Below are 25037 nucleotides of genomic sequence, written 5' to 3' on the forward strand. Positions count from 1 at the left end.
ATAATTATGGGTTTATTTCTGGGTTTTCTCTTTTGTTCTCTTGATCTATATGGCTGGGTTTGGCCCAGGACCATACAGTTTTGATCACTACAGCATTGAGATATAACTTAAAGTTTGGAATTGTGATGCCTGCAGGTTTGCTTTTCTTTTCCAAGATTGTTTTCTCTTTAGGCAGAATTTTTTGGGTCTTGTTTGTTTTTTAATTTAATTTTTTTATTATTATTTTTAATTCATTTAGCTACTCTGTGTTTTTGGTAGTATTATTTAGTGTGTTTACATGTAAAACAGTTATTAATAGGAAGTACATACTGTTGCTATTTTTTTCATTGTTTTCTGACTATTTGTAGTTCCTTTGTTTCTCTCTTGCTGCTTTTCTTTGAGAGTTGATGACTTTTTTTTTTTTTTTTTTGTGGTGGCATGCTTTGATTTCTTTATTTTTCCTGTATCAACTATAGGCTTTTGCTTTGTGGTTACCATGTGGCTAATATAAAACATATTTATAAACAGTTTATTTTAAGCTGACAGCTTCAGTCACATATAAAATCTCTACCCTTTACTTCTCATCCTCATTTTATGTTTTTGTAGTGACAATCTTTTTGTATTATGTGTCTTTCAATATATTTTTATAGCTGTAGTTATTTTAAATACTTTATCTTTTGATCTTTATTTTATAGTTAGTACTGTCAGTACTTTTGAATTGGTACTGTCACAGCACCATGACAGCATTAAAATACCTGACTATATATTTGTATGAATTTGACGATGCATTATTTTCACCATTGAGTTTTACATTTTTCATAGGTTTTTATGATACTAATTAATGTCCTTGCATTTCAGCTTGAGGAACTGTCTTCTGCTTTTCCTGTAATGCAGTTCTAGTGATGTTCTCTCTTACCTTTTGTTTTTTTGTGAAAGTTTTTATTTCATGTGCTGAAGGACAGCTTTGGCAAGTAAAGTATTCTTGGTTGGCAGTTTTTTTCTTTCAGCAATTTGAATGTATCATCCCACTCTCTTCTGGCCTACAAGAATACTGCTAAGAAATTCACTTATTTTGGGGTTCCTTGGTATACAGTGATTTGCTTTTCTCTTACTGCTTTCTCAGTTCTCTTTGGTATACTTACAATGATGAGCACTAAGTAATGTATAGAATCATTGAATTACTTTAGTGTACACCTGAAACGAATATAACACTGTAGGGTAACTGTACTGGGATTAAAATAAAAAAAAATTTTTTTTGACGTTTGAGAATTTGATTATAATGTGTCCACCTGAAAATCTCTTTATAGTCAATATAGTTGGGGTTCTTTGGGCTACTTGGTTCTGAATGTCTCTTTCCTTCTGTAAATTAGGGATGTTTTCAGTTACTGTTTCCTTAAGTAAGGTTTCTGTTTTTTTCTCTTTCTTAACTCGTTCTGGGATTTCCAGATGCTAATTTATTTGACTTGTTTTCCAGAATTCTCGTAGACTTTTTTCACTCTTTTCAATCTTTTTTCTTTTTGTTTCTCCACCTGGGTAATTTCAAATGACCTGTCTTTGACCCCAGTGATTCTTTCTTCAGCTTGATCTAGTCTGTTGTTGAAGCTAACTGTGGAATTTTTTTAAGTTTTGTCATTGTTTTCTTCAGCTCCAGAAATTTTTTTTCTATTTCTCCTTTCTCTCTTCCTCCTTCCCTCCCCCTCTTCCTCCCTTCCTCCCTTCCTTCCTCTCTTTCTTTTTTTCTTTTCATTTTTGTTGAACTTCTCATTTTGGTCATGCATTATTTTCCTGATTTCATTTAGTTGTATTGTTCTGTTGTAATTTACTGAGGTTTTTTTTAACATGACAATTTTGAATTCTTTGGTAGTTCATGGATCTCTATCTTAGGATTGGTTACTGGTGTTTTATTTTGTTTCCTTGTTTTCCTGATTATTTGTATTCCTTGTGATTTTGTTTTGATATGTGTGCATTTGAAGAAGTAGGTATCATTTCCAGTCTCCAAACTCTGACTCCTGTGGTGAAAGCCCTTCACTGTGCAAACTATCCAGAGATTTTGGGTAGGTTTTTTAGTCAAGCCTATGCATGGATTTGCTATTGAAGTCTTCAGGCAGATTGGTCTGTTGTTTTGGGGGTGAGTCCAGAGCCTAGGTTCACTGATGTGGGCCTTGTGGTTGGGCCTATTGGGGATAGGCCTTGTGGCTTGGATGTTGGTGTTGGGCCTGGAGCTTTGGTCCCTGGAGCTTTAGTGCCTGGTTTCTTGGAAGTTAGGCTGTTGCTGGGATGGGTCTTGAGCCTGAGTCTACAGCTGGTGTGGGTTGGCCTTGTGCCTGACTTTACTAGGGCAGGCCTGGTTCTAAGATTTGTGGTGAAGTTGGATGCTCACTTCACTCTTCTTTTATTGGGTGGGCGTCTCTCTCCACACTGGTTTGCCTGGACTGGGAGGTCAGGTGATACGCATAATGTGAGATTGTCTTTCCTACCCTTTTCAGTGTGTCTTTTCTTATTTCTGTGTTCTATCCATGTGTTGTAATCTCTTACCTGGAATCCTTAGCTTTTGTGAAGGTATTTTCATGCGTGGGTAGTTATTCAAATTGATGTTTCTGCAAGGGTTTGAGTGCTGGAAACTCGTATTCTGCCATTTGGCTAATGTCATTCATGTGTCATTTAATTCAGTCTCTTTAATAAATGAGGAAACTGAAATCTAAAGAAATACATCTAAACAATGTATTGGCAGTTATTAGTTATAGAGCTAAAATTAAAAATTGTATCTCATGATTACTTTGTACTCCATCATGGTATTTATTTCTGTCTCTTGTTCTATACTTTGTACTTCCATCATGGTATTTATTTCTGTCTCTTGTTCAGGTTATTTTTTCTATACTCATCCCCATTTTCTTATACTCATTCATCTCTCTCCAATCCCCATTTCTTTTTTTTTTTTTTTCTAATATTTTATTTAACAGAGAGAGAGGTCACAAGTAGGCAGAGAGGCAAGCAGAGAGAGAGGGAGAAACAGGCTCCTCACTGAGCAGAGAGCCTGATGCGGGGCTCTATCCCAGGACCCTGAGATCGTGACCTGAGTGGAAGGCAGAGGCTTAAACCACTGAGCCACCCAGGCGCCCCTCTCCAATCCCCATTTCTCATACTTGTTCTCATATATGTTCATTTACACATATATCATATGCTTATGGTAGAATTTCTGGAAAATACTCCCAAGCAAAAAGAAGATTAAAATAATCTGTTGCCACAATTAGAAATACCAATGTACAACATTCTCATATTTGTTCCTTGTGTTTATTAAAGAATAATGCTTTGTAGTCTACATTTTCACTGTATATGTTTTGATTTATTTTTTCCTAGTCATTAAATAATCTTCTAAAACTAGATTATATAACTAAAACAAACAGAGATTTACCATTTTAATCATAGTGCTATTATGTATCTGTATTTAGCTAAATTTAAGTATATTTGGAAAATTCCTAAGAATTACTTAGTATGGAATTTGTTGGTCAAAACTCACTAACATTACAACATATTTTTTGCCATAAAATATATTTACGAAGGTGCCTGTGAATGTCTGATAATGATTTTATATACATGTACATGTGCTGTTACTGCCTGGTAGCATTTTATGGTGAGATCAGTGTTTCCTAAGCTTTTTTAACATGGTAGTATACCTAGGAGTGATTGTGTGCCACACTAGGGTAAACTGAGATGTGTATTATTGTGCTCTGCAACCGACTAGGCCAGACTACCCAAACTGTTGAGAGGATCAGTGTTTTGGCCACCTGTAAACCCTGGTTGGAAGTTCTGGATTAGAGCTCAGTGATGATAAGGTCCTACGTTATTTCTCATGTTTTGTGTAAGATTTTTTCTGTTTCTTGCAATAGACTGTATAGTTTGGTATACTAGTACTGCAAATATATACAATTTATCCACTTCATTGTTAATGGATATTTAGTTTTTGGCAGTATTTGTAATTACAGATAGTGCTATTAATATGACTTTTGGTGGAAATAAGCACTTTCTTCTTCTGAGTATTTATACCTAGGAGAGGAATTGCCGGATCATAGAATAAGCATACATTTTATTTTGTTAGGTGGTAAAGAAACTCTTCAGTTTTACACTCCTACCAGCAATATATGACATTTCCAATTTTTTCATTCGCATCAGTACTTTGCATTATCAGTTCTTTTTATTTTAGTCATTTTGATGTGTGTGTATTCCTATTTCTTGATGCAATGAAGACTAATGATGATAAGCATATTTCATTTACCTATCGACCATGTGGATGACTGCTTTTTTTTTTAATTGACCTTTTTATCTTGAGATGATTGTAGATTCTTATGCAGCTGTAAGAAATAATGGATAGAGAATCCCTGTACTTTTTATTTGGTTTCTCCCAGTGATGCTAAATGATAGTAAAATGTCACAACCAAAATACTGCCATTGACATAGACAAGATATAGAACATCTCTATCACCAAAAGGATCCCTGAGGTTGCCCTTTATAGCAATACCCATTTCCTCCTATACCTCCCTCCTTTTAATCCCTGGGCCACCAGTACTTTATTCTTCATTTCCATAATTTTGTCATTTCAAGAATGTTACATAAGTGAAATTATGCATTATGCATTGTTTTGGGATTGGCCTTTTTTATTCATATTTTTTATGAGATTCATTAAGATTGTTTCATGTATCACTCATTTATTCTTTTTCAGAGCTAAGTAGTATTCTCTTACATGGATATTCCGCCATTTTTTTTTTTTTTTTTTTTTTTTAAATCATTCACTTCTTAAAAGACATATGGGTCCTTTCTGGGTTTTGACTATTAGATTAAAAAAAAAAACCTGCTATAACATCTGGGCACAGGTTTTTGAACATATATTTTCAGTTCTCTAGGATAAATGGTAGTTGCTGCATCATATGATAGTGGCTTATATATTTTTTCAGGAAACTGTCAAACTGCTTTCCAGAATGACTGTACCATTTTGCATTCTCCTTCGTAATGCATGAGTGATCCAATTTCTCTGTCTTTTTTGCCAGAATTTGGTGTTTCCAGTATTTTAAAATTTTAGCCATTCAGATGTTTGTATAGTGATAACTCATTGTGATTTTGACTTGCATTTCCTTAATGGCTAGTGTGCTCATTTGCCATTTGCTCATCTTCAGTAAAATGTCTGTTCATATCTTTGCCACTTTATGCATAACTTTTTTACTGTGAGTTTTGAGATTTCCTTATATATTCTAGATTCTAGTCCTCTGCTGTATATGTAGTTTACAAGTATCCTCTCCTATTCTGTAGCTAGTCTTTTTATATTCTTAACATGTCTTTCAAAGAGGAAAGGTTTTAATTATGAAGTGTAATGTACAGTTTTTCCTTTTATGAATTATGCTTTTTAAAAAATTATTTATTTGACAGAGAGAGACATAGCAGGAGAGGGTATAGAAGCAGGGTGAGTGGGAGAGGGAGAAGCAGGCTTCCTGCTGAGCAGGGAGCCTGATATGGGGCTCGATGTGGGGCTTGATCCCAGGATACTGGGATCGTGACCTGAGCAGAAGGCAGAGGCTTGGTGACCGAGCCACCCAGGCGCCCCTGAATTATGGTTTTGGTCTCATGTCTATGAACTCTTTGCCTAGCCTTAAATTCCCAAGATTTTCTGATTTTTTCCCCTCCAAGCTTTTTTAATTTATGTTTTACATTTATGTCTGTAATCTATTTTCAGTTAAATTTGTGTGAACTGCCAGAGTTAGGTTGAGGTTGTTTTTTCATTTTTACTTTTTATTGTCTGGCCTGTGGATATCCAGTTGCTCTAGCACCATTTGTTTTTTTTGTTTTTTTTTTTAAAGATTTTATTTATTCATTTGATAGAGAGAGATCACAAGTGGACAGAGAGGCAGGCAGAGAGAGAGAGGGAAGCAGGCTCGCTGCTGAGCAGAGAGCTTAATGCGGGACTCGATCCCAGGACCCTGAGATCATGACCTGAGCCGAAGGCAGCGGCTCAACCCACTGAGCCACCCAGGCGCCCCTCTAGCACCATTTGTTGAGAAGTCTTTAGTTGGAAGTATTTGTGTGGGTCTATTTCTAGGTTCTCTGTTCTATTTCATTAACGTATTTGTGTATTTCTCTGCCAATAACACAAAGCCCAGTTGCTCTTTGAATTTAATAAGTCTTAAAATTGGATAGACTGATTTACTTTATTCTCTTTCCCAAGATTGTTTTAGCTCTTATAATTTCTGTTCTTCTGTATAAATTTCAGGATAATCTTGCCTATATCTCTGCAAAAATCTTTCTGAGATGGTGATAGATATTGTGTCACTTTGGGGAGAATTGACATGCTGAGTCTTTTAGTCCAAAACATTTATTTAATCCATCTTTGCTTTCTTTCATCAGCATTGTGTAGTTTTGAGCATACAAATCCTATACAGGTAGATTTTTCTCTAAGTGTTTTATTTTTTGATGATTTGTAAATGCTATTGTATTTTTAATTTTGGTATCTATATATTGATTGCTCTTGTATAGAAATACAGATGTTTTTTAAAAAGAGATTTTATTTATTTGAGAGAGAGAGAGAGAACAAGTGGTGGGAAGGGGCAAAGAGGGAGGGAAGGAGAGAGAGAGAAGTAGACTCCCCGCCGAGCAGGAAGTCCAATGTGGGGCTTGATCTCAGTACCTAGAGATCATGACCTGAGCCCCTACAGATGATTTTTGTATGTTTATCTGTATCCTTTGCCCTTGCTGAACTGCCTTATTATTGTTGGTTGGTTTGTTTTTATTTTGTATATTGTTTGGGATTTTCTCTTTTTCTATGTTAGACAATCAGGTTATTTGCAAATAGGGATAATTTTGTTTCTTCCTTTACAGGAACAGAGGGGATTTTTTTTTTTTTTTTTTTTTGGATATCTACTTGAATATATAACAGAGTTGCTGATTCTGCCCACTATTAAGTCTAAAATGAAAGAGACATTACATTCCAAAACCTGAAGATACTAGGAAACCATTAGAACTGATGATATGGTTGGGACACCTGGCCAGCTCAAGTTTGAGCCCCATGTTGGGTATGCAGATTAATTTAAAAAGAAAAATTCTTAAAAAAAAAAAAAAAGAACTGATGAGATGGTTGTTGAGGATCAGGGAGTGATTGAAAATGACACCAACGTTTTGTTCCTGAGTAATTGGGTGGATGTAATAAGGGGGGAAACTTATAAGTAAGAGCATTTTGGAGAAATGTAATGAGTTCTACTTTGGACATGCTGATTTTTTAAATGCCTGTGGTACATATTTCTTGATATGACCAAGAAGGATGGATATTTGAAGTATGGATTAAGAATTTAGGCAAGAGGGGCGCCTGGGTGGCTCAGTGGGTTAGGCCGCTGCCTTCGGCTCAGGTCATGATCTCAGGGTCCTGGGATCGAGTCCCGCGTCAGGCTCTCTGCTCAGCAGGGAGCCTGCTTCCCTCTCTCTCTCTCTGCCTGCCTCTCTATCTACTTGTGATCTCTCTCTGTCAAGTAAATAAATAAAATCTTTAAAAAAAAAAAAGAAGCCCAGGATGCTGCTGTTTTGAACTTCTGGGGGACGTGGCATTGAGGCTGGGCACTGGTCACTTTAAAAAAAAAAAAAAAAAAGAATTTAGGCAAGAGGTTGGAGTAATAATTCCTACTGTGAGGTGATAGATGATGCCATGGGAGAGAGCATATGTGAAATGCGTAGCAATCTGAGGAAGAAATGCTAACAAAGGAAAAGGATTTAGAGATAACAATGGGAAAATGAAAAGAATGCATTGTCACGGAAACTGTAGAAACCTCTGTGGTCAAAATTGCACCTCTGTCAAGATTTGTCTTAGAAAATTTGGTGATATCTTTCAGACACCATCACTTGCCCAGTCCCATCTCCTTTTCGTCATTCATATTTCTAAATAATATTTCATATTATTTCTAAAGCAGTTTCTTTTTCCTCCAGTCTGGCGTTTCACCATGTTATAGTTTCTTGTTGGTGTGTCTATTTCTTTATCAAGATTTTATGTTCCTTGATGGCAGAGATTAGATATTCATCATTGTTTTTCCTGTGTATGGCATAATTCTTAATAACAATTTATTTAATTGAATGATGTAGGAGAAGATCAGTTTCAGAGGTTTCTAAGGGGTGGAGTATGGAAAGAACTGAGAAGAGGCCATTGGATTTGTTGATCATGGACCTTAGGAAAAGTGTTATCTGGGAGGGAATAGAGAGTTCTCTAGTCTTCTTTCAAGTCAGTCCTGCCCTTTCTTATACCTCCTACCTTATTCCCTAATTATGTGGTTTTAATTTTTGTCCCTTTGATACATTGTTTTATCATGATAGAAAAGTATTTTTTCTCTGTGGCCTGTGAAAATTCTATTTTTCCAGATATAACTCATATTCCTTTTGCAGTGAAACGGCTGCCTACCCCTGTATTAAACTCACTCTTTGATAAACTTCCAAGGTACTTCGTGTTATATTATTAAAACTTAGCCATTCTTGAATCTCTATCCATATCTTATCATACCATATTTTATTTCATTTTCTGTTTATAACCTTTAACATTAATAGTGTACTCAATACATACTTAGATTTTATGTCTTGATTTTTTTTTTTTTAAGATTTTATTTATTTATTTGACAGAGAGAGACCACAAGTAGATAGAGAGGCAGGCAGAGAGAGAGAGAGGGAAGCAGGCTCCCTGCTGAGCAGAGAGCCCGACGCGGGACTCGATCCCAGGACCCTGGGATCATGACCTGAGCCGAAGGCAGCGGTCTAACCCACTGAGCCACGTCTTGATTTTTAAATATCATTAATTTCAGAGCTTTTTTGGTTCGTTTTGATCTTGAAACCTTTCTTTTAAATTCATAGTTCACATACAAAAAGCACTGAAAATAAATATGTTTTCAATCTAAATTTAAAAGATAAGTCATGAAGACTCATTGGATGATATCTTTATGAAATATTTTTGTGACTAACTTCTCTACAGGATTCTGTATACATCCTCTGGTCAGGAACTTCTTCCTGTTTCCATGTCCTGGTAACATTGTGGTACCGACAAACCTATAGTAGATTAGATTCTCAGTCTTTTTTTTTTTTTAAATGGGCTCCAGGGGGCCAGAAATCATGAATTTTATTTTTTACTTTCTGTATTCATATCATGGTTTTGTCACACAGTAGTCATGTTTGAATAGCTGAATGAATTTCATTGGTTTCTATCACTGAAGTTCTCTAATGTCCAGGCTGATAATACCTGTAAAATATTTTTGTTTTGATATTCAATTTCTGTTTGAATTGTGCTTTTTTTTTTCCCATTTAAAAAGGTTTTTTCCATTATTCATTTTAAAACTGTTCTCAAGATTTACAGATACTTATCACAACATTTGGAAGTTATTCTCTATGACCCATGTTGTAATTTCTTGGTGTATAATTTACCCATTATATCTTCAATAAATTAAAGTGTCTTCTTTTTCATCCCAGAAATTGTATTTTTAGAGAGGAACCAGTAAAATATCAGTTTTAACTTTATTTTTAAAATGTATGCTATTAGCAGTACCTTTCACTTAAGAGCTAATTTAAGTGGGAAAAATTGGTTGAATTAAACAAAAAAGCCTTTCTCTTTCCAGATTGCAGCAATTCTCCGGAAACGAAAGTTAGACTATTATTTACACAAACTACTCCCTGAGATCCTACAGTCTGCTTCATTTCTGACTGCTAATGGGGCCTTGTATATGGCTTTCTTTTGCATTTTAAGGTTGGTACTCATAATCACCACTGGAGATTATTACAGATTCCTTTTTTGAAACTGAAACAAACGGATGTTTTTATAAATGTTGTGCAGGTCACTGCTTGTATATTTTTTTCTCCATCAAAGACATTTATTTATCTCAAAGAGAGCTTGTTAAACAAGGAGTTGTGGGCCTCTGGGCCTAAAGAGGTAATATAAACTTTAAAAATTATTGCAGAGATTATAGAGCAAAAGTGTTTTGGTGTGTCATGCATTTTCTGAGGCCTACTGTATCTACCAAGTTGTTGATTAGAATTTCTTAGCTTTTTAATTTCCTGGATCAGGAATTCAGAGCACCCATCCATGATATAGGTGAGGTCCACATGCAGTGAGTAGACTTCAAAAGGACTATAAAATGCTCATGTTTACATGTACAACAGTAAATTAACTTCTGGAATATCCTATTAATGGAACTTTTGGTCCTGATTAAGTCTTATGATTACCCGTGTCACATGCTTCTTATGATTTAGATACAGCTGGAATTCAGTTTTTTGTGCAGTGATACACACCTAACATGTTTATTATATATTTACTTATCATTTTTCCTCTTGATTGTTGAAAATCCAAACTAGTGTTTTTCTTAAAACTGTCAAATTAAAATAATAAATTTACATTTTTCTCATATTAGTGTGGCTCAGAGTAGTTCTGTAGGTATATATTAACTATAGTTAAAAAGATATTTTTCATATGTCTTTTACAAATTTTTTTTCCCTTGGTACCTTAATATTTATAAACTTTTAAATTATGCAGAAAATAATTGATAAGGTTTATACTACTGAAAAAAATCATGCCTTTAACTTGAAACTCTATCAAATGTTCTCTGGAAAGTTTCTAATACTTGCTCACACACTAAAAATAAAGTTCCAAGATAATTAAGTCTTAAAACATTGCAGTAATCATAAATTGCTATTGTAGCAAATTTCTTTTAAGTTCTGTGAACCTGTTTGGTTCACAAAATTGTGGAAATGCAAAACACTTACTGGGTTTATAGTTATATTACTTAAAATAACATCTGTGGTCCTCCTGTAACTGTCTCCTTGAGTTATTTTTCTTTAATTTTTTACATTCAATAACTTCTTAAGGCCTTTGTAGATTTTATGTTGGAGGGGAAAAATCACTTCTGGTTTTCTCAGGCCAAAGGTTTCTGATGTTCATTTTAGAAATACCCATGCTATATATGCTCTGTTGGTTTTCTAATTCTTCTAAAGCTAAGCTTCAGTTAAAAATATAATTTCATCAGGGATTTTTAATCCTTATGTGTATGTACATACATTTTTCTTATAATGTGTTATTTAGCAATTGGCCAACTTTGTTCAGATCATTTCTTACAAATTTTATGTGCTGCTTATCCCTTTCTTAGGAACATCCAGTCTTTGACAGGAAAAAAAAATTTCCTAATGTTTCCAAATATGTTTTTTGGTCTTTCAAGAAACCCAAGCAGCTAATGACCATTTATAGCGTGTGAGATACTCTGTAGGTTCTTATTTTCAAGGGACATATCCCAGTAAGTGAATAATTATATATATACTTCCACACACACACAAAGCTAAAAAATATAAAATACTTCCATAAGTACTATAAGGAAAAGTTATCAAGGGTTGTTGAAGCAAAGAAGGGGAGACATTTGCTGAATATTTATCATGTGTTAAAAAATAATAGTGGTAATAGTAATCATAACAACAGCCAACATTTTCCTCACACTTTCCATGCACAGTGCTAGGAAATACCTCATGTAGTTCTCATAACAACTGTATGAGACAAGGAGTATTATTGTTCCCATTTGATACCTAAGGCAGCTGAGAATGTAGAGGGTTTGCATCGTGAGTAGTATTGGATCTAGGGATTGTGTGAATGGATCTGACTGACTAAATTAATGGGAGAGAGATGCCTATCAGTTTGCTGTTGTAACCAGAATAGGAGATGGTGAGGGACTTAATTTGAGGCAGGGGTGGCAGGTTGGAGAGGAATTTAAGAGATAAATTGTGTATGGAGAAATTTAAGGGAATGATTTAATGTGTGGGGGAAAAGGAAAAGGAGAAGCTCAGGATGTCTCAAAGCATCGCACATAAGTGGGTAGGTAGGTATTGATTCCATTCACCTAGAAAAATAGAGGAGAGATCAAATTCATGGGAAAGGGGAAAAGAGCTGATGAGCTTGGTTATGGACATGTTGAATTTGGGGTGCAGGGGGACATTAGGTAGAGGGTGGGCTGAGAAGGGGAATTTCTGTTCGCAATAACTGAAATAACCACATAGCAATTTCATACAAACATTCCAAATTTGAATTTCAGGAAGATACTTGGAAAATTCTACTCTTGGAGTCCTGGCTTTGGTGCCGCTTTACCAGCATCTTATGTGGCCATTCTGATTGAAAGAAAAAGCAGGTAAAATTTTATATATGTACATATTTAATAGAATTGATTTACTGTCCTCCACTGCAAATAATTTTTTTTTAACTTACTATTTATTGTAGTCCAGGGATGAAAAATATTTTCACATGTGTTTTTAGTCTTGCAAATATTTGATGCAAAATTTAATTTTATTTTAATATTATTATGTATGTTTATTAAACCTGTAAAAATATAAAGATTGACTTTATAGAACAATGATACCCTTTGGTCTTCGTTTGCTAAAAAATGAGAGAGTTCTCGAATGTGCCTAAGACAGGGTATACACAAATCTAAGTAAAGATCTTTTCCATAACCACAATACCACTGTCATACCTAAGAACATTAATGTAGTTTTATCTACATCTCTAATTTACTTCAAGCTCATTGACCTCTGTTAAGTCAATTATTATTTTTAAGGTATCTTCTCACTAAAAATTTTTTTTGTTCATATAAACCAGAAAATGTTTCCTGTGACATAATAAGATTTCTATAAAATGCTACAAACTGTTACATAAATTATTCAGTTGGATAAGCAGTTGAAGGTAAAGCTTTTGCCCGAAAGAATTATTACCATCTTGTAAATACCGTTTTCATCACTGGGAACTGCTTTGATTTCCATCTTTATCCCAGAGAGTCAAGATGGGGTCATGTTTTAATCAAGGGGTCATATATTAACCAAGATCGAGTCATCATCCAGTTTATGAAGATGTTCATTATAATCACTGATCCCGTAGTAAGAGTGTAGATAGATCTTGTCCGATAACCAAGTATTTAGTTAAACCACCTGAGGTCACTTTTAATGCCTTCTTGTTTAAGTAATGTAATGGTATCTAAATTTTTGGGGTCTAAACTTTTGGTTCTGTGCTTGTATCATAATATGATTAGATTATTAATATTACTAAAATCAAGGGATATTATTGCCCCAGCATCATCAAGTCAGTATTGCCAGAAACATAGGTTCTGTCTCCTAAGAGTACAGTATAGAATACTATCCCATATTAAGAGTGTGGATTCCAGAGGTGCCTGGGTGGCTCAGTGGGTTAAAGCCTCTGCCTTGGACTCAGGTCCTGGTCCCAGGGTTCTGGGATCAAGCCCCTCATCTGGCTCTCTGCTCAGCGGGGAGCCTGCTTCCCCCTCTCTCTCTGCCTGCCTCTGCCTACTTGTGATCTCTGTCCATCAAATAAATAAATAAAATCTTAAAAAAAAAAAAAAAAAAAGAGAAGTGTGGATTCTGGAGCTGTATTTTCTGGCTGGGGCAGCCGGTTCTGTCACTTACTGTGTTATGGCTTATTCCCTACCTGAAAATGGAGATAGTGATAATCTAGTCACATGGCTATCCAGACAGTTAAAGGAACTACTGTATGTAAAAGTGCTCAGAACAGTGCTTGACATATAGTAAATGTTACATGTTAACTGTTATTATTGGTTTTTGCCTATCGGGAGTGAGAGTTATTCTACTGATTATTGTTAACTTCCTGATTCATTTAAAAATGTGAACACCTGTTTTAGAAAATCGATTTCAAAATATGTAACTTAATACGTGAAGCTTTAAAAATGCTTCAAACCAAGTTTGCTCCGATTTATTTTTAGCTCTTGAGTAATAAGAGCATTTTGAAGTTATTTGCCTACTTTTCAACAGAAAATGTTGAAATTGAACACCTGTATAACCACCTAGAGTCAACAGTTGTTAACATGTTGTTATTTTTGTTTATTTGTAAGTGATTATGTACATGTATGTGTGGTTGTGTGGTGGTGTGTGAACCATTTTAAACATCGTGACACTTTACTCCTACATACTTCAGCATGCATATTTTAAAATAAGAATATTTTTCTGTGTAATTACAAAACTATTATCACATGTAAGAGAATTGTCATTCCCTAATACCATCTAGTCCATAGTGTCCTAAAATGCTTTTATCCTGTTTTTTTGAACCACACTCTAGTATGGTGTTATGTTTCCTTATTTTCTTTTAATCTAGCTTAATCTCCCCACTTTCCCCACATGGCATTGATTTATTGATGTGACCAGGTCAGTTATGTTATGTGTAAAACTTTCCTGGTTTTGTCTGAATTTTTTCCTCATGGAATTGTTTGATTGGTTCACTTAACTTGTGTATTTCCTGTAAACTGAAGTTGGGTCTGAGGACTTGATTATATTAAGCTTAAACACTCTTGGTAAGCATATACTTCCTAGATGATGCTGAGGCTGTCAGGAGGTCCGTATTTCTAAGTAGTTCCAAGTTTGAATATATGATTAAAGTGGTAATCACCAGATCTTTTCCGTAAACCTGTTATTTTGAGGGAATGAGCTGAATGGATTTCTTGACATTCCACAGTCTTGTCTTTGCTGGAGTGAACCTGAGTTGATCATGATACCATGATTTGAGGACTGGTTAGTCATGTGTTCGAGTGTGTGTCTCTGTATATTCTTTATCAGGTTTGAGTGTCATTTACTTCATAAAATAGTTCAGAAGTTTTCCTTCTTTTTTTCTTGCTCTGGGGTGGGTTAAGTCGTAATGAATTTTCGGGACTTTTGAGTATTTGGTCCATTTCTCTGTAAAACCTGGGCGTGGTGACTCTTCTGGGAATGGTAGTTCTTAGAAAAAGTTGTCAGTGTCCTCTATGGAATTGATCTGTTTAAACTTGAAGCTCACTCACTAAAGAGGTTCAGTAATTTTCTCTGATAGCTAGAAAGTTCTATTTCCCAGAAAGTATTTATTTTATAAAGATTTTTATATTTACATGGAGTTGTACAGAGTGGTCTTATGATTTGATTGAATTTCATATTTTCAATTTGTTATATTTATTTTGTGTGATTGTGGCATTTCCCTTTTTGATTAACTAGTAATTTTGTTGATTTTTTTTCCAATAAATCATCTCATTTATTACTTTTGATTTTTGGTTTCTTAATTCTTGTTTTTATTTTTTTCCCCTTCCTTCTACCTTCTTTTGATTAATTTGCCTTTTTTTTTTTAGAAACCTTTTCATTTGTTGCTCATTTCTTTTCATTCTTTAAGTTTTATTGATACAAGTATTTAAGGCAGAATTTTCTTTTGATAAGTGCTTTATTTATATCCAATAGGTTCTGATATATAATACTTTCATTATCCTCATTTTCTAGAAATTCTGTAATTTTAGTTTATATTTCTCTTTTAATGTAAGAATTATTTAGTATGGGGCACCTGGGTGGCTCAGTGGGTTGGAACCTCTGCCTTCAGCTCAGGTCATGATCCCAGAGAGCCGGGATCAAGCCCCGCATCGGGCTCTCTGCTCAGTGGAGAGCCTGCTTTCCTCCTCTCTCTCTGCCTGCCTCTCTGCCTACTTGTAATCTTTGTCTGTTAAATAAATAAATAAATAAAATCATAAAAAAGAAGATGGAATGTCCCCTTTGTTGCTAATTTCCAGTTTTATTTCATTCTTATCTGAGAATGTTTTCATGTATTTTCTCTGTATGGAACTTAATAAGGTTTTCCTCATGGCTGAATTTATGCTCAATCTTTATGCCTTTTTTTGAACATTTGAAAAAAAAAGTACATTGTCTTTTATTGGGAGTTCAAAGGTTGACAGACAGCCATAAGATCTGTGATATCGGGTATGGTTTTAGGTTGTATCTTTAATTTGAGGTGCAGTTTCTAGCATTAAAAAGCATGTTCTTTATTTCATTTAATGTATTTTTTTTTTTTTAAGATTTTACTTATTTATTCGACAGAGAAAGATCACAAGTAGGCAGAGAGGCAGGCAGAGAGAGAAAGGGAGAAGCAGGCTCCCCGCTGAGCAGAGAGCCCAATGCGGGGCTCGATCCCAGGACCCTGAGATCATGACCTGAGCCGAAGGCAGAGGCTTAACCCACTGAGCCACCCAGGTGCCCCTCATTTAATGTATTTTGGCTTGAATTCCAAATTTTTGGTTACCTTTTTTTTCTTCTTGCTTGCATTTGCCTAGTATGTCTTTATCTTCCTGAAACACTTGATGTGTCTCTCTCATATGCCATGTAAACTTGGGTTATATTTGGAGAGCCAATCTGAAAAAATAATTTTATTTTGGTATGTAAGTTCAGCCCATATACATTTATTTATACAACTGATATATATTTGGTTTAATTCTGCCTTATTATTTTATGTTATTTTTATTATGTTTGTCACTGTCTTTTTGCTTTGACATGATTATAGAGTCATGAAAAATTACACAAATAGTACATAGATCTACTTGAAACCTTAACCCAGTTTTCCCCCAATGATAGCATCTTATGTAACTGTATTATAATATCAAACCGGGCAATTGACAGTATTGTCAGCTAGACTATGGCCCTTTTTCATAGTCACCAGTTTTTACATTGTCATGTCTTGATCATTACAGTATCATGCAGAGTAATTTCACAGTCCAGAGAATCCTCAGTGCTTGGCTATTCATCCCACTCTCCCTTTAGCCCCTGGTAACTAGTCATCTTTTTACTGTCTTACAGTATTACTTTTTGCAGACTGTCATATAGTTAACATCATACAGTATGTAAGCTTTTCAGATTGGCTTCTTTTACTTAGTAATATACCTTTAAGTTTTGTCCTTGCCTGTACATGGCTTGATAGGTTGTTTCTTTTTAGTGCTGAATAATATTCCACTGTCTTGATACACCAGGAGCTGTTTTCTGCCCTACTGAAGGACATCTTGTTGCTTCCAAGTTCTGGCAGTTATGAGTAAAACTGATAAATATCCATGCATGGGTTTCTGTGTGGATATGTTTTCAGCCTTTTTGGGTAATTACAAGAGGTATGATTGCTGTATCATATATTAAGAGTATGTTTAATTTTATAAGAAACCGCCAAACAGTTATCCAAAGTGGCTGTATCAGTTTGCATACCGTCCAGCAATGAACGAGAATTCCTATGGCTCCACCTCCTCGCCAGCATTTAAGTGTTGTCAGTGGTCTGTATTCAGGCCATTTTAATAAATGTGGGGTGGGATCTCATTGTTTTAATTTATATTTCCTTGATGGTATATGTTGCAGGGCATTTCTTCATGTTCTTTTTTATTTTAATCTGCAGGTGTCTTTATAGGGATTTCTTGTAGAAAACATGTAGTTGGGTCATGTTTTTGATCAACTCTGATAATCTCTGTTTTAATTGGTGTGGACTGTTGATGTTCAAAATGACTATTGAGGGGGGCGCCTGGGTGGCTCAGTGGATTAAGCTGCTGCCTTCGGCTCAGGTCATGATCTCAGGGTCCTAGGATCGAGCCCCGCATCAGGCTCTCTGCTCCGCAGGGACCCTGCTTCCTCCTCTCTCTCTCTGCCTGCCTCTCTGCCTACTTGTGATCTCTCTGTGTCAAATAAATAAATAAAATCTTAAAAAAAAAATGACTATTGATATACTTGGATTAATATTTACTATATTCATTACTGTTTTATCTTTTTTCCCTTTGTTTTAATTTTGTATCTTCTACTCTTATTCTGCTTTTTGCTGAATATTTTATGTGGTTCTGTTTTCTCTCCTTTCTTGGTATATCAGTTATACTTTTTTTTTTTTAAACTTTTTAGTTGTTGCCATAATTTTGTAGTATACATTTACAGTTAATCCTAGTCTACTTTCACTATACCCCTTCATTGTCCCTTACAGTAGCAATGACAACACACACACACCCACACACACCATATATATATATATATACATATACATACACACATATATATACATACACACATCAGCACAATTACATTGTTGCTTTTATTATGTTGTTGCATTATTATTTTGAATGAACTGTTATCTGTTAGAGCAAGTAAGAATAAGAAAAATAAATTATTTTACCTTCACTTATTTTTTCTTTAATGTTATACCTTTCTTTATGTACACGAGTTTCTGATCTGTATTGTTTTCTTTCTCTTAGAGAACATTTCACATTTCTTGCAGAGCAGACCCACTGGCAATGAGGATTCTCAATTTTTGTATGGTCAAATCTTTGTCTTTCACTTTTGAAGTACAATTTCTCAGGGTTATTCTAGGTTGGTGGTTTTTTTTTTCTCTCAACTAAGTATTTCACTCCACTCTCTTGTTTGAATGGTTTCTCAGGAGAATTTGGATGCAATTACCTTTGTTCCTCTATAGGTAAGGTGGTTTTCTCCTCTGGATTCTTTCAGGGTTTTTCTTTATATTTGATTTTCTGTAGTTTTAGTAAGATATTCCTAGGTGTTGCTTTTTTTTGGGAGGGGGGGCATTTATCCTGCTTGGTATTTTCTGAGCTTTCTTGATATGTCTGACATATCTGTCAGAAAATTCTCAGTCATGATTGCTTTGACTATTTCTTCTGTTTCATTCTCTCTTTCTTCTCCTTCAGCTGTTTCCATTATGTGTATGTTAAACCTTTTGTAGTTGTTACACAGGCATTGGATATTCTGTATTCCCCCCCCCCCGCCCCCCTGTCTGTTCTTTTTGTTTTATAGTTTTCAAGGATTCTTGTGAAACATCCTCTAGCTCAGAGATTCTTTCCTCAGCTGTGTCCAGTCTGCTTGTGATTACGCCAAAGGCATTCTTCTTTTCTGCTGTAGTTCCTTTCTTTGTGGTTCCTAGGATTTTCATCTCTCTGCTTACCTTGCTTATCTGTTCCTACATGCTATTATCTACTTTATCCATTAGGATCCTTAGAGTATTAGTCATTGTGTTAGTTTTAAATTTATGGTCTGATAATTCCAATATCTCTGCCGTGTCTAGTTTTGATGCTTACTCTGTCTCTTCAAATTGTGTTTTTTTTTTGCATTTTGGTGTGCCTTGTAATTTTTTTTGTGATAGCCAGACATGATGTGCCAGGTAAAAGGAATTGGTGGAATAGGTCTTTAGTAATGTGGTGGTGAAGTGGGGGGGGGGGAGGGGGGAGAAACTGTTCTAAAGTACTGTGGTTAGACCTCAGTCTTTGAGTGAGCCTCTGTCTCTGGACTATGAACTTCACAAGTATTTCTCAGGTTTTCTTTTCCTCTTAGAGTTAGCGTGTGCTGGAGTTGGGTATTTCGCTTTCTTCCATGTGGAATTCTGAAGCTGGCTGGAGTTGGGTATTTCCCTTCCCCAAGTCAGTTAAGCTCTCATCATACCCTACTAGGTTAGGCTCTGGTTAGCCAGCTTCTACCAAAGGCAGACCTTGTTAAGAACTGACAGTGGCTTATTTCAGAATGGTTCCTTTTTGTCTCCCCCTGCTTAGAAGCGCAAAGGGCTTTCCCTCTGATATTTACTGTGGGACCTTAGTTTAACTCCCAGAGGTAAAACTCATAAGGGTGTGAGGGTCCCCCTATGACTGGGTCCCCCTGGAATTTTTCCCTCTCAGACTTGTCCCACTGAGCCTCCTAGTGACAGAAAAATCAGTTTAGGTTTTCCTGTCCTGGCTCTCATTCCCTTTGAAGTTTCAGCTGGTTTCTGCTCTGGTAAACTCTGATTCTCTGTATCTGCCTATCATCTTTTCAGTTTTGTGGGCAATAGTTTGCAGGGTGACCTTGCTTCTGTATGGATCTAAGAAGAATTGTTGAGTTTCCAGCTTCCTCAGCTTTTTAATGTTAGGACTCAGTGTTGACTTCTGAGCTCCTTGCACAGAAACTGGAAACTGGAAGAAGACATTTTTTTTCAGTCTGTTTTCTAGTACTTTTTTGTTTTTCTTTCTTTAGTGCTTACTCTAAGGAATACAATAGAGATCTTTAACTTTAGAGCTTCTTAGTGTTAATACTTCCATCACCTTGTAAAACATGGAAACATGTTTAGGTCCATATTAGAGGCTGCTTGCCATAGGATCTCTTTTACTTGTACCATCCCCCCTCCCCAGCTTTTTTTTTTTTTGGCTGGCAAGTAGTCACTTTCTCTTATACCAGGGATTTCATTGTCCATACTTTCTCCATGGATTTGTAACTAATTTATGTATATGTCATATACTGATTTATATATATGCGTGTGTTGTTGAGGGCTCAATTCTTTTCTCTTGATACATTAGTTTAGGTCTTATTTTTTTAGAATTTTAGTTAAAAAAATCAAACATTTCTTTGAAGATAAACATGTGTTTAAATACAGTAACACCAAAGTAAAATTGTGCTACTGATAGCAAGAGCTATAACTTTTTAAGGCACAAAGAGGTTTCTTGGAGGTGAGGTGATAACTTGGATTTTAGTTACTAGTTTATTTCCTGTTCTCTTTTTACTTTTGGTAGTGAACTTTTTATTTTAAAGTGTTCTGCTTTCATTTCTTTTAAGTGAACTATTGCAGTAGTGTTTTATCCATAGATCTTAGATATTCACAGAAAATTTGTAGGTGGTTATACATTATGATCTGTTCTGAATAGTAATTGGAGTTGTTTAACCTAATCAAAAATTTAAGTGTAGCTTTTTAATAAGGATTATCACTTGGTTGCTGAAGAAAAATTGATTCTTTTCTTGATGTGATTGTTAAGGAGTCGAACCCTTTGTAGTACGTGTTGATTTAGTTCTGTTGTTTATTAGGTGATGCCGTTAATACCTGGATATAGGTTGCTAGTTATTTTTTGCGGGTGGAGAGGGTTGTGTGTGTATATGTATAGCAACCACAATCCTACTTTAGGATCTAATTAAAAACTTTAAATTTTAGTCTTCTAGTATCATCCAGAAGGTAGTGACTTATTTTTCTAAAGAGCAGATTAAAAAAAAAATTTTTTTGGAATTAACCTTAAAACATAGGAAAGCAAACCTTTTTGCTTAGTTTTTTTACAAGTTGTTTTATAGTGTATCTTATTTAAAAATATTACTAAGTCTATTCTGTGTTTATCTGAAATTGTACAAAAGTTAATAGCCTATTTGCTTCAAAAAAGTTTTTGTGCTTACCACAAATTTTTATTAAGATTCCATTAGATATCAAAATCCCTTAAAGATTATATGTAACTTACAGAAGTTGAAGTTATGTGTATATTAAAATTATTATAGCTAGTGCCCAATGTGAAGTTTATTAATATTACAGCTTTTACTTTAAGGAAAAGGAATATATGATTATGCCTTTAATTAATAAAGAAAATCAATGATATGTTGGTGGAGACAAGCCAGTAGGCAGCCTTGAGTGTGAGTTTAGCTTCAGGAGAAGTGTAGTACTAGTCATAAAAAAAATTGGGTTTTCTTCTTAAAGGTGGTCATTGACACTATGTGAGAAGATTAGAATGTTAAAAACCCAGAATAAGAAGTCTGAGGGTAGTAGGTAGGAAACGGCAACATTTAAGTTGTCCATTGTGATATTCATACAGTTCATAGTTAATAAAACCAGTAATAGAATGGACATTACAGAATATGAAAGATTAGCAGTATTTTTTTTCAAATTAGCAAGTAGTGCTAGTTCTAATTTTAAATCTATAAAGCCTTATTTAATAATGAAATTTTTACTCAAAGATTATATATTTTGTACTCAATTGTGTAATCAGTTTTTCCAAAGCATTTAATGATGAGAACGTACAGTGACTAGACACATATCCACACATACGTGATGCACGCGTGTAGATTCAGAGACGTAAGTAATGATCTGTCTAATCTTCATAAGGACGTCGTCATCTATACTGGGTTAGCTTTTTTTTCCTTCCTACTTTTTCCTCCTTCTCTTCAACCCATCCATCCATCCATCCTTCCCTTCCCGGTCTCCCTCACTCCTTCCCATTATAGAATTAGGCATGCTTTGCCAGCTAGTTCCTGACACCTTGTAAGAGGGCAGTTTACTTAAATCTTAATGGTATGACTGTGGGATTCTGAGAAAACTTTGAAGTTGTTTCCAGGGTTGCTTAAAAAATTTGTGCCACAAAGAACTGTGATCATAGTAACTCAGCAGGAAGCACTGGTAACATCTAGTTTGTCCCTAGGTGGGCTGTTAAGAACTAGTCTTCTCTTTCTTTTTCTAGGAAGTGCTTTGTGGTTCAGAAAGTTGTTCTGATGGATTTTGTTTTGTAGAATTGCTATGGAATTTGCTTTGATATTTAGTATTAGTTTAGATAAGTTGAAACTGTGGGGTGCTCAAACATGAGCATGTATTAAAGTGTCAAAAATTGCATATTTATTCTAAACATACTCATGGGTTGAATTGTTAAATTATACTGTTGTTGTTATGAAACTCCTAGGCAGACATGATCAGAATGAATGAATTCTATAATGTGTGAATTAAACACCATGAATTTGGTTTGTAAATTTTTGACATCGTCACGTGTCAGTGTCGTGTTATCTTCACAGGAAGAAAATTTAAATTACCTTGTAGGCTTCTGAAAAGTTTACTCTGTTTTATTTGCTGTATATAACAGTATATGATTATGAAGTCTTGCTCATATTTTATCTGTTCCTGTACTTTAAGGCAGGATTTTTATACTGTTCTAAAATATTCTGGCAGATGAAAATTTATTCTATCTTGAAAGACTTTCTGAGATGATTAAATAGTATCTCTTAGTAAGCCATTACAGGTATTAACAACATTCCACTTTGATTTTCTTTAATCTGTAATTTCCCCTTTTTTGTAGAACATAAAACATATTTGTAGAGAGGGAGAGAGAGAGACAGAGAAAGAATATACCAACATTTAGAATTTAGAAGTTATACCATGCCTGCTATAGTCCCTAATAACCTTAGTTATGAAATGTGTTATATACAGTGTTGTTCAAAAGTTTCAGAAGGTTAGCCAAAGAATATATACATTAATGTTTCCAGAAAAAGAAAAAACATTGCCCATCTAATTAGATACAATAATGTTGTTAGAAGGTAATAAAATTTAGAATTTCAGCAGAGTGTGAGAATGGATACCTTTTACTCTACTGAGGTATTAAGAAAATTTAATTATTTTAATGTTTTCCTGTGAGAATAGTATTACTCTTATTACACAGAGTTCTTAAACAGTGTTAAGACTTTTTTAGATAGTACCCCTTGCTGTGCACAGCCCCTTAAATTTTGCATGCAAGTTGAAGAGCTTCACCCCTTCCCATATTTTTTAAAAAAAAAATTTATTTGTGGCTCACTGAGCTCACCTTCACTCTCCCTGGATCCAGTGATTCTGAGAATGGGAGTATTTGTGTATCACAATCTCCTGTGAAATTTAAAAAGCTATTGTTCTTCTTGGCGCTAGCCTTTCCTAGTTAGGCCTAGGCCACCTTCTGTTCTTATTGGCACCTCCTCCTTCCCCATCACCGATGTAGCAGTGTTTTAATAGGTAACTTGGTTTCCAGAGAGTATTTACTCAACCAAGAAGGGAGTGACCTGTTGGTCTTCAGATCTTGGCTAGCGATAGTCAAGTGGTAAATAATAAAATGGCATTTATTCTGCACCTCCCAAATTGACATTGGAGCTGAGGTTCAAGACATCACCCCAGGGAAACCTGCCAAGAAGAGTCTGCTTTGTAATACAGCCCGTCCTCCCTTTCTCAGATACTGTTTGTTCATTCTTGAGGCTCTTAGTTCTGGGTTGGAATTCAGAGAAAGCTGGGAAGGAGGTGCTCTTCCTTATTATTTGAGAACAGTAAATTGGAACTAGAAACAAGGATAGGATGTAATTTATTAACAATACATCCTCTGCTTTTTCCCAGTAGTAGGATTGTGTCAGGGCTTTACTTACTCTCAGAGCACAGAAGCTTGTTAGGATATTGTATTAAACAAGTCATTGCAGAATTTAAAGGAAAGTTAGGGACAGATTTTCTGTCTTAGAAGCAGTGCTTTGGAAAGAACATGGAGCTGACTTCTGATCCCAACTTATCTTTGCTACTTTTGTATTTGTAAGGCAAACACTTTTCTGATTCTCAGTTTTCAGTAGAGTAAGGGTAATAATGTCTACACTGCATAGGACTATTGAGAGGATAAACTCTGATTTCAAGTATTGATTATACTTTATAGATTATTAAATTTTATGCATATGTAAAATAATCTGATCACATCTTTGCTTGCTGATCAATTGATCCTGTTTACTGGCTGTCTTCTGTGATTATATTTCTATATATACTATATGTCTCTTGTCTGTTCCTTTTTACAGGGCTAAGTTCCTAGTAACACTTCCTCTAGTAATTCCATAACCATTTCTTTAATGCCTATTAGATGCCAGGTACTATTGTAGGTGTGTGAAATGTGAAGGTAAACAAGATAATCTAATCTTTGCCTGGTAGTTAAAGATAAACATTAATAGTATCAGGTTGATAATTTGTTGAATTTTAGAGATGGAAATAGATTAGTGGAACAAATACATTAGTTTACTTCATAGGAAATATATAGTTAGCACTGCCACTGAAATTGGAGAGACACTTCGGTTTTGGTTTTGTGATTAAGTGTGTTGATTTTTTTCTTCATATGTAAACAGCTTTTGGTAAGAATAGGTATCACTTGAGAAGGATTTAAGTTTTCTGTGTATGTGTGACTCTTGGATGTTGATGTTACCCTAATTTTTCTTTATTTAATTTACTTAAAATAAGTACTAGTAGAACATTTTTGGTTTAGTATTAGGTAGGAACTGGTAAGATCAGTGAAGATGAGTAAGAACAATTTCAGTTCATTTGTACAAATCATAGAGAAGAAAGCTATTGAGATCATCTTATCATTGATTTTAAAATTCCTTTTTAGAGGAGCGCTAGAATTCTGCTGTTTTTGGAGGACATTGGGAGATGGAGAGGAGAAGTGAGATGGGGGAAATAGGAGGAAGAGACAAACCATGAGAGACTGTGGACTCTCAGAAACAAACTGAGGGTTTGGGAAAGGTGGGGTGTTGGGGGTATGGGTGAGCCTGGTGGTGGGCACGTACTGCATGGAGCACTGGGTGTGGTGTGTAAACAATGAATTTTGGAACACTGAAAAGAAATAAAATAAAATGGAAAAAAAAGAAAAGAATTCTGTTTTTTACTAAGGTGTGTTAGGACCTGCTGAGCAGAGTCGTTGCCTGCAGGGTTTGGTTCCATGAGTTCG

General features: G+C 35.1%; 1 protein-coding gene across 1 annotated transcript in view; it reads left to right on the top strand.

Moving 5' to 3' along the window:
• TMEM135 (transmembrane protein 135) overlaps positions 1–25037 on the top strand; it is a 242098-nt gene that overhangs the window by 19129 nt on the left and 197932 nt on the right. Inside the window, exons 2-3 of the mRNA XM_046016049.1 lie at positions 9600–9727; positions 12051–12143. Coding sequence (XP_045872005.1) covers positions 9600–9727; positions 12051–12143 — 221 coding nt within the window. The remainder of the gene's footprint in view (positions 1–9599; positions 9728–12050; positions 12144–25037) is intronic.

The sequence above is a fragment of the Meles meles genome, chromosome 8 (genome assembly GCF_922984935.1).
Source record: "Meles meles chromosome 8, mMelMel3.1 paternal haplotype, whole genome shotgun sequence".
NCBI lineage: Eukaryota > Metazoa > Chordata > Mammalia > Carnivora > Mustelidae > Meles > Meles meles.